At 38.7% G+C, this 14,293-nt stretch overlaps 1 protein-coding gene across 1 annotated transcript in view; it reads left to right on the top strand.

Annotated features, from left to right (window-relative positions):
- LOC139719165 (regulator of G-protein signaling rgs-2-like) overlaps nucleotides 1-9,995 on the top strand; it is a 40,285-nt gene extending 30,290 nt beyond the window's left edge. The window contains exons 2-6 of the mRNA XM_071630632.1: nucleotides 2,774-2,930; nucleotides 4,489-4,572; nucleotides 7,312-7,373; nucleotides 8,062-8,228; nucleotides 8,881-9,995. Coding sequence (XP_071486733.1) covers nucleotides 2,774-2,930; nucleotides 4,489-4,572; nucleotides 7,312-7,373; nucleotides 8,062-8,228; nucleotides 8,881-9,063 — 653 coding nt within the window. The 3' untranslated portion in view covers nucleotides 9,064-9,995. The remainder of the gene's footprint in view (nucleotides 1-2,773; nucleotides 2,931-4,488; nucleotides 4,573-7,311; nucleotides 7,374-8,061; nucleotides 8,229-8,880) is intronic.
- The last annotated feature ends 4,298 nt before the right edge of the window (nucleotides 9,996-14,293 follow it).

Here is a 14,293-nt window from a genome sequence, read left to right as displayed (position 1 = left end):
ACATCAACGTGTCCGTGTTTGAATCAGCGCAGCTGGCCTCCCGTTCACCTCATGCCATTTTCTCCCCCATGATGAATGAGCTCTAATGAATATTCTTTTCATTCGCAAATCCAGTGTATCGAGCGGGGAATCATTGTGAGAGGGTCCATGACCAGTTTGGGTTCGAGCTGTCCGACGGAATCTATTCCAATTAATTTACGGTACCCGTAATGAACGTAACATCACGAGATCTGGCGCGCCAACGTTTAATGATTATTAAATTGCCCCATAGATGCCTCTGTGAGGCAGCTCTATGCATACCTGCCTACGAAACATCAAATTACGGCTGCTGGCATGATGTTTTGTGAGTAGGATACAGCCTAGGGCGGAGTGCACCTATCCATACATAGCTTCGGGGTTTGCTGCGAACGATTTTACTATGATTATTTTCTTGGAATACCAAGAGGCTTATCGCAGACTTCATAAATTCTGTATAGCCAGTATAATGTACAGAAAGTGGAGAATTATAATTTTCTTTTTGGTCGCAATTCGTATGTTGACTCTCATCTGCTTCTCATTGTAAGCGTGTGAAGTCAGAATGGAATTGCATATTTCATATTTTCTTAAAATAATGCTTCTTCGCCCTCTTTTCATTGTCTTTGACCATGGTGACCCTCCGTATTCTCAAAGTCTCTTTCTCATTTTATCTCTATGTTAGCCTTTTATGCGTCATCCCGCGACATGTATATCACAGGCGCAACTATTGCTGTGATCCTTAAAACATGAAATGTGTGAAAGGTTTCTATAACAACTCCTATGTTTTGTCCTGCTGTATGTTCAATTCATCTCCCCTGTGTAAATAATTGTGATGATGTACGTTTTCTTATGATTAACAACTGAACCGAACTGAACTTATCATTATGACAGCTTGGGCGTTAATCTTGACAGCATTGACGATGTTGCTACTAGTTCTACAAATTAAGATGTTCCTCTTTAAAAAAAACCCGACAACAACACAAAAACAAAAACTCATTTGCAAAATTTGTTGTGCTACAGCACACAAACTTCAAAGCTAGTTGGCGAATGTTAACTTGAAAGCGGGACGTTCTTCAGTGGATAGTATACAAAAGCCGCGACCATCTCTTACACTCCGTAATGCATCTGCGTAGGCTGCCCAGAGGTCTTTGTACCTTCCATGTCTCACATCACTGGGTTGGCGTTTTCAGGACAGCCTCCAGGGTGGCCGTCTGGGAGAAAAAAAAAGTGCCGAAGTGGTTGGAATTCATTGTTGTATATAAGGGCTCCTCAAGTCACCACACAAGAAAGGTGAAACAAAATGTGATCATCATCATTATCATCAAAACGTGATCATCATTATTATCATCAAAATGTCACCGTCATCATTATCATCAAAATGTGATCCTCATCATTATCATCAAAATGTCATCATCATCGTTCACACGTTGGAAATGATATTTCTGATAGAAAAAAAATTGGAAGCAGAAACTATTGGAAAGTCTTTTTGTCCTTGCAACAGTATCACAATCATATGGCTGGATGGAATCTACGAAGATGAGAGGATGTTTGTTATTCTTTTAAAATGTGTTTGTGAGTTTGCTGTGTATCTTCTTGATTTTTTTTTTCTTTTGCTGATCTGTCGATACATAAATGAAAAGGTTGCTAAGTTCGTGAAGTAGCACGACGTTCAAATTGAATATCTTAGCAGAAATCTGCAAAATCGGCTAACAGTTTCGGCTAGAAAGCAGTATGGTCATGATGGTTAATATGCATTAAGATGTTTAGAATTATCAGTAAGTAACAAAAGGCCATGATACCTTTATTTTATGTGTGCTAACAGTATGCTAGGCTGTTTAAACAAAATTGTTACAAAGAGCAAAATGTAGTTATGTATAGCTTCAATGCGATCCCAGCCAGTACCAACCATTCACTGCCTCAAAATCCAATCCAGGTAAAATTCACATAAAACATGCAAATTTGAAATGTTATGACTCAATTCATCGGTTGAAAGTTACGGGTAGCCAACGAACCCCGATTTCCATGGTTAACGCGCCACTATCTTGAACATTGCCAAGAATCGTTTGACGAAAGCGTGACGTTAAGAAAACTTTGTGTCATTTATGTGATATTCTCGAATGAATTCGAACATTAAAACACCGAAAGGAGTAAAAACAAAACAAAAACAGAAGCATTAATAAATAAGTTTTACACATTTTCATTATGTCCACTGAGACAGTTTTAGCGTACATTTTAAGTAATGACATCAATAAATCGTCAAATGTGAATTCTACTTTTCAACTCAATGGTAATCCTTGGAATACAGGTAAATCGTTTCACGGTTAAACCTATCGTGAATTTCAATGTAAAGATCGGATTTAAGTTCAGAGGCTAGTACAGTGATATGTAGGCCTACTGTAAAATCCGTCATACTTTTCATTCAAGATAAGCACAATAGTATAATACAGGCACTAAAGAACACAAAATACGCACTCTCTGTGTGACAATTCATGACGTGTCTCGAGAAAAAAACAATTTTATTTACAATGTTGTTTTTTTTTGTGGTGGAATGATGTATACGTGGTTATATTATATCATTCATATAATATATTTTTTTGTGTGCAAATTTTCTCTTCGCGAAAGGCAGTGACTGTATATAGCAGTGTTATAGACCAACCGAAGTAACGGTAATAATAGTGTTGCTGGTGCTCTTATTGTCATCACTGCTAACTTCTAATAGCTGACACTCTGCATTTTATCATGTGTTCTTTATTGACAGCTCGCAGGTATAAGTTGCTGGTAGTGGAGATGAGAGAGCAGCGGAGAGGGCGAGAGAGAAGCCCTCAGCCTTCGCCGGGATCGCAGCCGCAGAGTGACCGGGGCAAGGGCTCCAAGGCCTGCTGTTTCTGCTGGTGCTGCTGCTGCAGCTGTTCGTGGTAAGTTCAAGGCAGGTCCGGGTCTCAGGGGTGAGGTCTCGACAGCCTACCCCGCCCATTCCCAGTCCTGCTGACGGGAACGCCGCTCGTCAATCTGGTACATATATATCGTCGACAAACAACAATATTTCCCATTAAGAATTGAAACTTGTGAGGATCTTAAGCCCTTTCACGTACTGAAAGGTTTAGCAGCGCCTTGATCATGTTCATGAACTTGAAAACTTGCCATAAGCGAGACAGACACACAGACACACGGACAGACAGACAGACAGACAGACACACACACACACACACTCTCTCTCTCTCTATCTCACACACTGGACTCTCTTCCACACACAAAGCCCCCTAAACAAGGATGGTAGTCGCAATCCATGAGCGCACATTGAATCGGGATTCCCAGTCCCAATTGTCTATATGCAAGCTATCGAAGCGTTCTGGAATAATGTGGACAGAAAGTAATTCCCATCGTTTGCCTGATGCTGACATACCTCCTTCTGTTTCAGATTGTTGCGATATAAATGCCCTCTGGTATCAATGCCTAAAGCAGCTTGCAGTGAGGTGGAAAAACAGCACATGACAAGCACAAGTTACACGCATGAGAGCAAATGAACGTGGGAAACCGGTACCGCCTACGCCCCGACAGACCGCGACTCCCACCCATTCGCCTCGAGCTGTATCTCATAGGAACAGATTATGCTTCTTCAAACAACGTCCAGTCATTCATTCACGATGGGAAATCTAGGCATCCGAAGTTGCCTTCGTCCTACACACTGAGCACACTCTGTTATATTTGGTTTAGCTAAAACACGCGACGGAAATTACAATGGCACATTCGGTGTGGAAAAATGATTCCTCGTTATGTGACCTTGTGTAGTGTGGTTATCATCACTTCTCTTTCTCTCTCTTCCCGTCTCTCTCCTCTCTCCCCTCCCCCCCCCCCAACTATCTATGATCTATAGGCCCATCTATCTATTATTCACATTACACGTACGTAATATCGATTGTGTTGAAATGGATACAAAATAATCTTGAACTTGAACGTGAACCTGTTGAATTTGAATGTTCATGAAGACCCCCCATTTAGGAGTAATCTGCGGACCAAATAAAATTGATGAATACTTCTCTTTGTCATGCTTTCTTTATACAATCGCTTTCATAAGTACATACTAATTATATTTCGATCCCCGACGGACTAAAATGACTACGGCAAGGTTGATATTTTCATTTTATCTTCCTGATCTTACGATTCGAAATACGGAGTGTCAAGAAAACATGCATCGCTCCTGACCTCACCCTCCTTCCATTTGTCACTGCTGTCCAACATGGGAAGATGGATTGGTTGGATATTATATTAAGACGTGTCATAATCATATACATTTGTCATCCACAGCATTCATTTTTGTGGCTATTCTAACAGTAATGCATGTACTCTATCATAACTGCGACAAGATGTTTATTGTGCTATAATGTGCAGGATCTTCATTGTGTTATATATCTTCATTTTATGTTTGTCTTGAAATCTACCATCGAACTTTCTTGTTTTCCATGTATTCCACAGCCTGACAATGAGAAATAACTCCAGTAGGCAAAACGAAAAGAAATCCACTCCACTTGAAATTGTCAACGGGGATTCCAACGAGATGTAAGTAGAACAATTGCTATTAAAAAAATGAACCAGACCTATATCCTCGACGAGGACTCTTTTCAAAGGTCCTATTTTCGTTTACAGAGCCCCAATATGTTAGTTGTCGTTTGTTTTCGAAGAAATGACCCATTATTCAGTAGCAACAAGAAAGAGAGCTTTTAGTGGTAACGATACATTCAACGGGAAAGGGAAAAATAATTACAGAACACATTTCAGTTCAGTAAAACGCTTATAAACTTTTTCTCATGTAAGCCCCCTATAGTCAGGGCTTCATTACAGTCATTACGCATTTTCATGGTGTAAGGCCAAGCTTCTAGAAATAGAATATGAACGAGGATACGTACATGTAGGAAGATGGGAGGAGTGGGAGGAGAAATAAAAAAGAAACATTTTATAAAGTTCTTTATGAAGGAATTAGCAATAAACTTAAGTAATATTTTGTATTATGATGTATGCTAACATTCAAAGTATCAATGATACCAAACCAAAAGAAGTGATGTTTAGGAAAGGATGTATTGGCAATGTAACAGCCTTTAATGATGATTTAAAATTAACAGCTGTTGGATGTTTATGTAGAAAAAGATGTACACAGAGCACATGACGAGTTTATAACTATTAAGATTAAAACAAAATGATAACAAAATACATTTGCTAAGAACTAAGCCGTCTAAAAACATCGAAAAAGACCCTCAAATAACACAAGGAATATTAAATTCAATTAAAACTAGTAATGAATTATCTAAGTCGTTGTATGTTAACTGAATGTTTTGAATTGAAAATATTGAACTTATAAACAGTGTGAAAATATCAAAACATAAAGTATAAACAATGTCAAAATTAGCTTACAAATTACCGTAAATTGAAAATACTGCATGATTTACAAGGACTGTAAAAGCGATACGAGTTCACTGTGGAAAAATTATGAATAAAGTAGACCTCCAACCGCACAATAAAATTCATTATCATATAAATAGTTGACAAAACAAACAAACAATATTTCTCAATGCCACAACACAGAGGTAAATTATGTATATTGTTAAATAATTTCAGTCCGAGATGCCAACTGCATATATGGTGGATTTAGTATGAAATTACTGAAACAGGTAGTTTATGCAATTGCATTTTTATGTTCAATGTTGTATTTATTGTATGATATATATGCCCAAACTTGCTAAATATTGCAAAAGTGATACCCACATCTAAATACAAAAAAAAAAAAACCCGCAGGTAACAAATTATTCCCTTTCTCATTATCAATCTCTGATTTAAAAAAAAAAGGGTGAAGTTTTTTTTTTTTTTTTTTTAACATAAGCTTCCCTTTTTGACAGTTGAGAACACCCTTAAGCCCAATTTGGCTTTACGAAAAATTTTTCTACTGGCATTCCCGTCGTAATAGATAACGTTAAAAGATAAACTAGTAGTTACAAAATAACTTTCACAAAAAGAGAATGCTTGGGCCCATATCTATGGATTTAAGTAAGGCCTTTGATACCATTGATCATAAAATTCTTCTCTATAGATTGAATGTTGACGGTAAATGAGGCCCAGCTTATTCGTGGTTTTAAACTTAGTCCTCTGACAGACAACGATAATAATAGTAGTAGTAGTAGTAATAATAATAATTATGATGATGATTATTATAATGATGATGATAAATAACACTAGTCTTATATATATAGCGCTTAATATTCTAACTGACGTTTCTAAGCGCATTAACACAGAGTACACAAGGTCATGATTAATCTGTGTAATACCCAGTGTGGAGTCCCGAAAGCCTAATACTTGGTCCCCTACTATTATAAAAATTGTTGCAAATGGTATTATAGACTCATCGATTCTAAATTTCATTATGTTTGCTGATAAAAACATTCAGTCAAATAACCAAAGAATCTTGTCTGCTTGTCGGTTCACACAATCCTTAAGACACTAGGGACCTGACATAATTATAGAATGCTCTCCCTTTTACCATCTGAAGCGCTTCACATCTTTGTTGAAATTTTTAAAATGAATATTAAAGTTAATAAAGACAGATGATTTTTTTTTCTTAAATGAATGATTAAACATATAGAAATATTGAATATAGTGTTGTATTGACAACTACAATAGAAATGCATGGTTGTATTGTTCATTTTTCTTTGTAAATTTATTAATTATTATTATTATTATTGCTATTATTATCATTATGTATTTCTTATGTATTTTTTTTCTTTTTTTAGAAAAAATCAAGGAAGGTCATTCATGAATCCTTCCTACATTTTCCCCCTCTTGTATATTGGTATTTAGGTCCTCGAAAACATTATTTTTATAGTCAGTTTGTCTCGAGGAAAGGACTGTCATCTAATCAAGCATCATTATGCAGGACGTGAAACATGTTCATGGAAGAGAAAGTGCAGCAATGCACTGTATTTTGTATCTAACTCATATATTGAATTTGTTTCTAAAACTTGATTTTTCGTAGTAAATATAAGTTTACCGAAACATTTTTGTTTACATTATACTCGTGAAAGAAAATATTACAGAAACTGAAACTGAAATTGAATTAAACAAGGAAAATTAAAAGAAAATGTATCAGATAATGCTTGCTAGTGTGACCTGTGTACAGCTCCAGTCGTGGAAAAAAAAACAATGATTAGGGACAATATTTGAGAAAAAAAAATGGCAAACATAATCCTTAGTAATCACAAACAGAGCTAAATAATATTGTTTTGATGGTTTTCTCATTTACCCCCAAAAAAGGCCAACTCTGGAAGAAATTCGACTTTGGCATCAGTCTTTTGACACGTTGATGAGCAGTGGAAGTAAGTACAGAAGGATTGAGTATACATATTGTGGGTTGGGAGAGGATGTGAATGTGGCCTAAAGGGGGAAATAATGGGGATTCTATGACGGAGAACCATTCATAACCTTTGCTGGAATTCTTTAAACAATGACTTGCAGTCCGGCATTTTATCAAAGTGAAGTCACAATGAGTAGATGTAAGGTTCACAGGAAACAAATAAAGCAGGTGCGTCATCTTCAGACGTCATTATCTGGTATCATTCTGTTTGATATTCAACATTTGGGCAGCTGTCTGTTTCAGTGCAAGGCAGTTTGTGACATAAATACACGTCGTGAAAGGACATCAGCTAAACTGTTTAGACGTATATTTTTCAGTGATAATGATTATGTGTAAGTCTCAAATGATAATGAATGTAGGGATGGCGCATTAGATGGCACATTAGATATTTCATGCAGTTTAATGTGTTTTAAAAAGATCTAAATCCATGGATGTTTGTATGTAAATGTGTATGTATATCTGTATCGACATCTATTAAAAGGGGTTTACACATTTCGAGCAGTCCTGTAGCAGATGTATGAATAAATGATGATAGGTTATAATTATAATACATAGAACCTTTATCCCATGTACATCAGATACAAAGTGTTTGAAATTGATTCATTTCTGCGTTTTCCTTTGTGTTTGTGTGTGGTCCTCGTTGAGTACAGAAGGCAGACGAAAATTCCGAGAGTTCTTGCGCTCCGAGTACAGCGAGGAAAACTTGCTATTTTGGCTCGCCTGTGAAGAGCTTCACAAGGAGACCAACACGGCGGCAGTGGAAGAAAAAGCACGCCTCATCTACGAGGACTATATATCCATACTATCACCGAAAGAGGTAAATATGTCTACCAGGACCCTGATGAGATGCCACTCCCAAAGTATACGGGTGACGTCATAGACAGCATCGAAGTATGTTGCCAGTGAGAATAACATTTATTGAATTATATGATTATTTTGTGCAGATTAAATCATGCTCTTGAAAACAAAAAAGCAAGATACATTTTCACTGGCACATCACTGGCTTTGACATCATCACCATGCATCAATTTGTAATTGGTTGCACCCTCATATCATAGGAATGTTGAAGAATTCAGAACTTCATGGTTTCATAAATCTTGTTATATCAAAGACGCTATGCACTTACCTGTCGTGTTTAATGACCGAGATCCCGTCAGTTTAACTGCGTGTAAAATCTACAGTCGAATTTCTTAGAACCCTTTCCTGGTGGAATGCTCCCTTGCCATTTCTATAGTGGGTGGCTGGAATGCAGTCAATTCTGCTAGTATGCCAAAGTCGGGATATCGTTGCTCGGCGACTTTATCAGGTTTTTGTGAAGATAAACTGGGCCACAGAGAAAGAATGTTCATCTTCCTACTGTTGCTCACACCATAATTAAACATTTGCCTGATCCGTGTAATCTCTCAGATTCCTGATCGAAGTGAAATGAAATTGCTATCGCCTTTCTTATTTTTTTCTTCATTTCCCAGGTCAGTCTGGACTCGAGCACTAGAGAGATCGTGAATAATAACATGGTGGACCCGACCATACACGCGTTTGACGAGGCCCAACAACAGATCTACATTCTCATGCTACGAGACTCCTTCCCGCGCTTTTTAAATTCCAAAATGTTCCGCAACCTCATGGAGACCGCGAGTCGAAAGGAGCCTTGACTAGAAATCCTGGCTGTCGTCATGGAAGCGACTCTTTCGTTAGGTAGTGGCGACATGTACCTCGGATAACACGCTTTATTCATTAGGGATTACCCTCGTGTTTGCCCTTCTGTTTATTTTTGTGAATGGAACATAACTCCTAAAAAACGTCATAATTGTGCAAAACTCTTTTTGTAACATGCCGTCATGACTTTGTGTATGATTGTCTAGATGACTTTGTTTTTCTGAAGAGACATGTTATCCTCCTTGTTTTCTTCTTTTGTATGTGGAACGATGTGACATTAATATCGCTTGACCATCGAAAGTTATTCATTTCGGCTCTGCTCGCTGGTGGCGCACTCTCTTCCAGGAAGAATTGGACCACCGCGGGGTTTGACTCAAGCCAGTAATTTATATAAATGCGAATTCGCCTGTATTTGGAAGGCCAGACTATGACGTCGACGATACATGCGAGAGAGGGCGTCATGTTTTGTGTGCGCCCTCCGAGTTCTGGATGAACCAGCACACTGTGTCGGAGCGTCGTGCAGAATGGATCTCGGCCGTTAGCGAATATGGTAGCACCCATGTCACTTCGTGTCACTCTTTTCACCAACAAGTCGAATAGTATGAACACTAATCAGATGCACTTTAAGGTGTGAGACAGTGTCATTCTTGTCGCGTTCGTCAGCTAAATCACGTGGACAGATAGTGAAGGAGGTACCTTGTACGCAGACTCGTCACTCGTCACAGGATCACGTGTACTGTCGTCATGTCATCATAGAATCAGCTGTGTAACAACTGTAAACTATTTGGGCCGGGAATATTGCGTTTGGGTGAATGCGCGTGATTGGATGTAAGATGGTGACCAGCGTTTTCCTGTGAATGTGCGTGCGTCGTGTTTACTAAGTTGGTGTTGAAAATTGATTGAGTTTGTGTTTGTCTGAGTGTAAGCGTGGGTGTATAATATGTGATGGAAAGTATTGAACGTATTGCTTGAATACTTGTGTGTGTGTGTGTGTGTGTGTGTGTGTGTGTGTGCGTGTGTGCGTTTTTATGCATGTGTGTGCGTGTGTGCGTGTGCCACGTGGTAGGAGTGACTGTTTTCTTGTTAGTATAAGTGTTTGTATAGATATGTGATTATAGTGAGTGAATTTAAGGGGAAAATGTGTGTGGAATTCATCGTTTGAAATACAAAGCACAAAGACCGATTTGACGGAGAAGTAGTCATCTCCCATGATCGGTCTTCATCAGGAAACCGTGTTTGCCAGTAGAACCCGCACGTTGCGACAAGTGCAGTGAGTGTAACTTGAAACCATTTTGTTACCAAATCACGCGCAATGTTTCTACACCGGAATATGATCTGCGTACGGCTGGGTCGCCGACACAGAGTGGACACTAGGAGTGCTTCTCGTAGGTTGGTCCTCATTCTTAAACGGAGAGCTCGCTCGTGTCGATGTCTGATTCTATTCCATCCGTTTTGTGCATCGGGTTTTCAAGTGTCCTTTTGTTGATATCTCGTTTGTAAACCAAACAAAAAGACAGGCGTGATGGACCTTGAGATCACTAACAACACACAGACAGGAAACAGCTAATAGACTGTTGAAAGAACAGCTTATCAAAAAAAAAGCGTACTTCTTCCAGGAAAACCATGACAAAGTAATATCACATGTTCACTTTAGCTTTCTTCTAGAATGTAAGTGTCATTTCCACTATTTTGTTTATGATAGAGTGCTTCACCATTCTTTCCAATTCTGACCTCGTCAGCCATTGAATGTTGGCTTCACTGAAGAAAGCGTCCCTCGTTCGTTCGCGAATTTTGGATGGAGCGCGCATGACGCAGGGCTGAAAGATACGGAAACACGTCGGAGACCTTCACACGTTTGAGCACTACCTGTCGGCAACCACCAGTGACAATTTGGATGGAACGTGCTTTCTTTATTGATTTGTTAGTTAGCCGCTTGGCCGTGGAGGCCAAGATGGTGACGCTTTACTTGATTGATTGTTTTGAGAACAAAATCGGCCTCACGACGGAATTTTACGCTCACCTGGTTTATTAGACCTACCAGTGAACATGGGAGTGGAAGAAATTTCATCGTCGCACTCGCGCGCAAACACACGCAGGAGCTTAGCAGACGGTGAACCTTTGGAAGTACCGGAGCTCAATTCTTGCTCACTTATGATTGTGATCGAGCGTAATGAATTGATATGTGCACTCCAAATGGATTGGAAATAGCCGGACAGTCTTTCGACGAATGAGTTCAGTGAACGGCAGGTGGGTCAAGCAAGTGACAATGATAAGGATGGCAAGACCGAGGCACTGCGATGTCTTGTAAAACAGATTGATGGATCTGCTTATCCGTGAAGGATCGAAAAGAAATCGAACCACGAAAGACTTATACCTATTCTCAGAAAACAACTGTACGCCACAAACTGATGTACAAAACGAAAACCACGATTCCTTGTGCCTGCATTCTTAGCCGAATTCCACGAGATATTCTGCAGAGGTTGTCTTGGTAGAGTACAAATGTCAAGAGGTTGATTCAGACAGCCCAGGCCTTGTAGATTTTCACGTGATGTATTAGGCTTGTTAAATGATGTTTCTTTGTAACACTCGAAAAAAAAAAAAAGATAAACAGAGGCTCACTATCTCTATACTTGAAGCTTTAACATTTCATTTGTGGATCCTCATAGTGAATTGTTTAAGTCCCATAATGATGGAGAAGAAAAGATGATATCCATTAATCCTGTGCAAACAAATCACAAAGGTAACACTATATAAAAAGGACACCGACATTAGGATCGTACGGTTTTTCGTTGCGAAGTCTAAGACCCAGTCGACAGAGAAGAACGGAAATCTTTGACCCAATTCACTACGCGAGCTCAGTAAAGATGTATGCGTTCAATGAATAGTTTCATAAATATTGTGAAAATATCAGTGCCGCCCAAGGCGGAAAAAATGCCCCCCATTTGCTCAATCAGCCGTGAACGTTTTACGACTACAAGAGATGAATGTCATCCCTCTAAATAGTCACGCACGAGTAGATATTCCCAGGTCTCTTTGCCGATAATAGTACACGGACCTATCAAGTAAGACCTGACGTCTACAAGCGGATCAATGCTTCTCCCTATACTGTTCTTTTCTAGTACCATACCGTGCCACAGTTTTCATTAGCAATGCATCCCATACATATATGATTTTGATCAGCATTTGTCTTTTCGCCTTTCGAAAAATTCCCACATCTACATGTAGTGTCAGCCATGCGGAAAGCAAGTCTGGCAGTTTTTCTTGAGATGAACCGGAATGGTATGTTGTTCTATGTTACAGATTTCTGTCCATGGTTTTGTGAGATATGTTCAAAACGAAGATTAACTCAAATTTAGTCTGAAAGCCGTGAAGAAGTGGTCTTCTGGTATAGAGTAGAGTGACAAAGAGCGACTCCATGTTGATATTCAAAGGCCCATGTGAGATAATGGAATTGGTCTGACGGAAATAATTCATGAGGGTTGCAGGGATGTCATAGTGAATGTAACTCGTCTCTATTCACAACTTTCTTTTTAACCCTAACTAGGCCGGGCTATTTAGGTAGATGATAGAGCCGGCTTTTTTTTTTTTTTTTTTTTTTTTTTTTTGGGGGGGGGGGGGGGGCTCAAAGGCCCCCCCCCCTCCAGATCTCGGCTGTCAACCGCGCGATCGCGACGAAAATTGGCACACACATTGCCTATGACGTAATCTAAAGTACCATCAAGTTATTTTTTTTTTAAATTGGCATTTATGCTAAATTATGCTAATTTATTCATAATGATGCATGAAATTTGGTATAAATTACTAAATAAAGCTCAAAACAGGCACATTTTTTGTGTAGATATTCTTTTTACTGTCTCAGCAAATGCAAAAGAAAAAAAATTGCCATCAGAAAAAAATTCTTAAGTATTTTATTGTTTTTTTGAATTGCTTATGTATTTCTTTGTTTTTCATCGTTTTTTTCGATGAAATTTGTCCGCGACATTGTTCCGAACAAGAAAATATCTTATTAATTGATTTTAATCAATAAAACCCCAAAATAATTATGCTTTTATGAAATTTGCCTGTAAGCACAGTTTGCATTGAAATTGTACACGAATTCACGTTTTTGAGCAATTTTTGGTCTGACGTGCACGTACATATTTATGCGCAACTTCGGAACTGCGCGCCCGGGCATCGCAATTTTGGTGTCAAAAGATGCGGGAGACTGAAAGAAAAAAGTCATGAAACGTCGCGGCGATCGCGCGGAACGTCGAGGGGGGGGGGGGCTTGGCGCCCCCCCCCCCCCCCCCCGGCCTAGTTAGGGTTAAGACTTTTCAAAAGGGTTCTTGTTCCGATTATACGGTCGAAGCCTGAACGTTCTTCACGCACTGAATTGAAGACACCAAAATGGCACACTGTGCTAGCCGTATAACCTGTGTTCTAGTGTTTATTGTATTTTCTACTTTAATCGAGAATCTCCGGTACTATAGACGAGGAAATGAGATTACCCGATTTCATTTCGCGTGTTTCGATTATAAGCTAAAGTCATGTTGAGTAAATTTTAATAGATAGCCTCATTCGATGGTTTAACAATTTGTTTAAGTTTTGATATGACAAGCAATGATACAAATTCGAGGCGACTACAATATCTTTATTAGTGTTTGAGTTTTGATAAGTAATTAGAAAAATCTGAAATTCAGACTTCTCGGCTTCTCTTCTTTTAGTTTCTGGCTACGTCTTTATGTAAGTTATTTTCACCTGGAGATCTCTTTATTGAAGTGAAACTATTGATTTCCGGGATATTCAAATCAGGATTAGAAAGCGATTCTCCTCTGTAAATAGGAATATAGGGAAGGACCCTTTTTCCAGCCCAAATTCAAATTTCGAAAATTAAAGCTTACACATTAAAAAATAAAATCGAAACCGATCCAATACTTCTCTGAATCTTGAAATATCAAAAGAAACAAAGTTATAGAGGTTCTAGAAGAATATATTTTCTTTGTGTTTTACTTCTCAAAATAAAGAATCAGCATACTGTAAATGGCTGCAAGGGAAGTAACTCAAGAAAAAGACCCGATGAATTTCGAGATGAAAAGCGAATGTCAAGAATTTAGACGGGTTTAACTTTTCATTCAGCAATATCAAATGATATGTATTCAGACATTTAGCAGATACTGAATGCAGGTTTGGGGCTAACAAAATCGCGATTTTCGTTATTGCTCGATGGCCAAAGATCCCCTGTGAAAC

This window comes from Diadema antillarum, unplaced genomic scaffold (genome assembly GCF_040938485.1).
Source record: "Diadema antillarum isolate AM-2024a unplaced genomic scaffold, OU_Dant_1.0 scf00000001, whole genome shotgun sequence".
Classification (NCBI taxonomy): Eukaryota; Metazoa; Echinodermata; class Echinoidea; order Diadematoida; family Diadematidae; genus Diadema; species Diadema antillarum.
The sequence above is the reverse complement of the archived record's forward strand: the minus strand, read 5'-3'. Positions and strand labels throughout refer to the sequence as shown.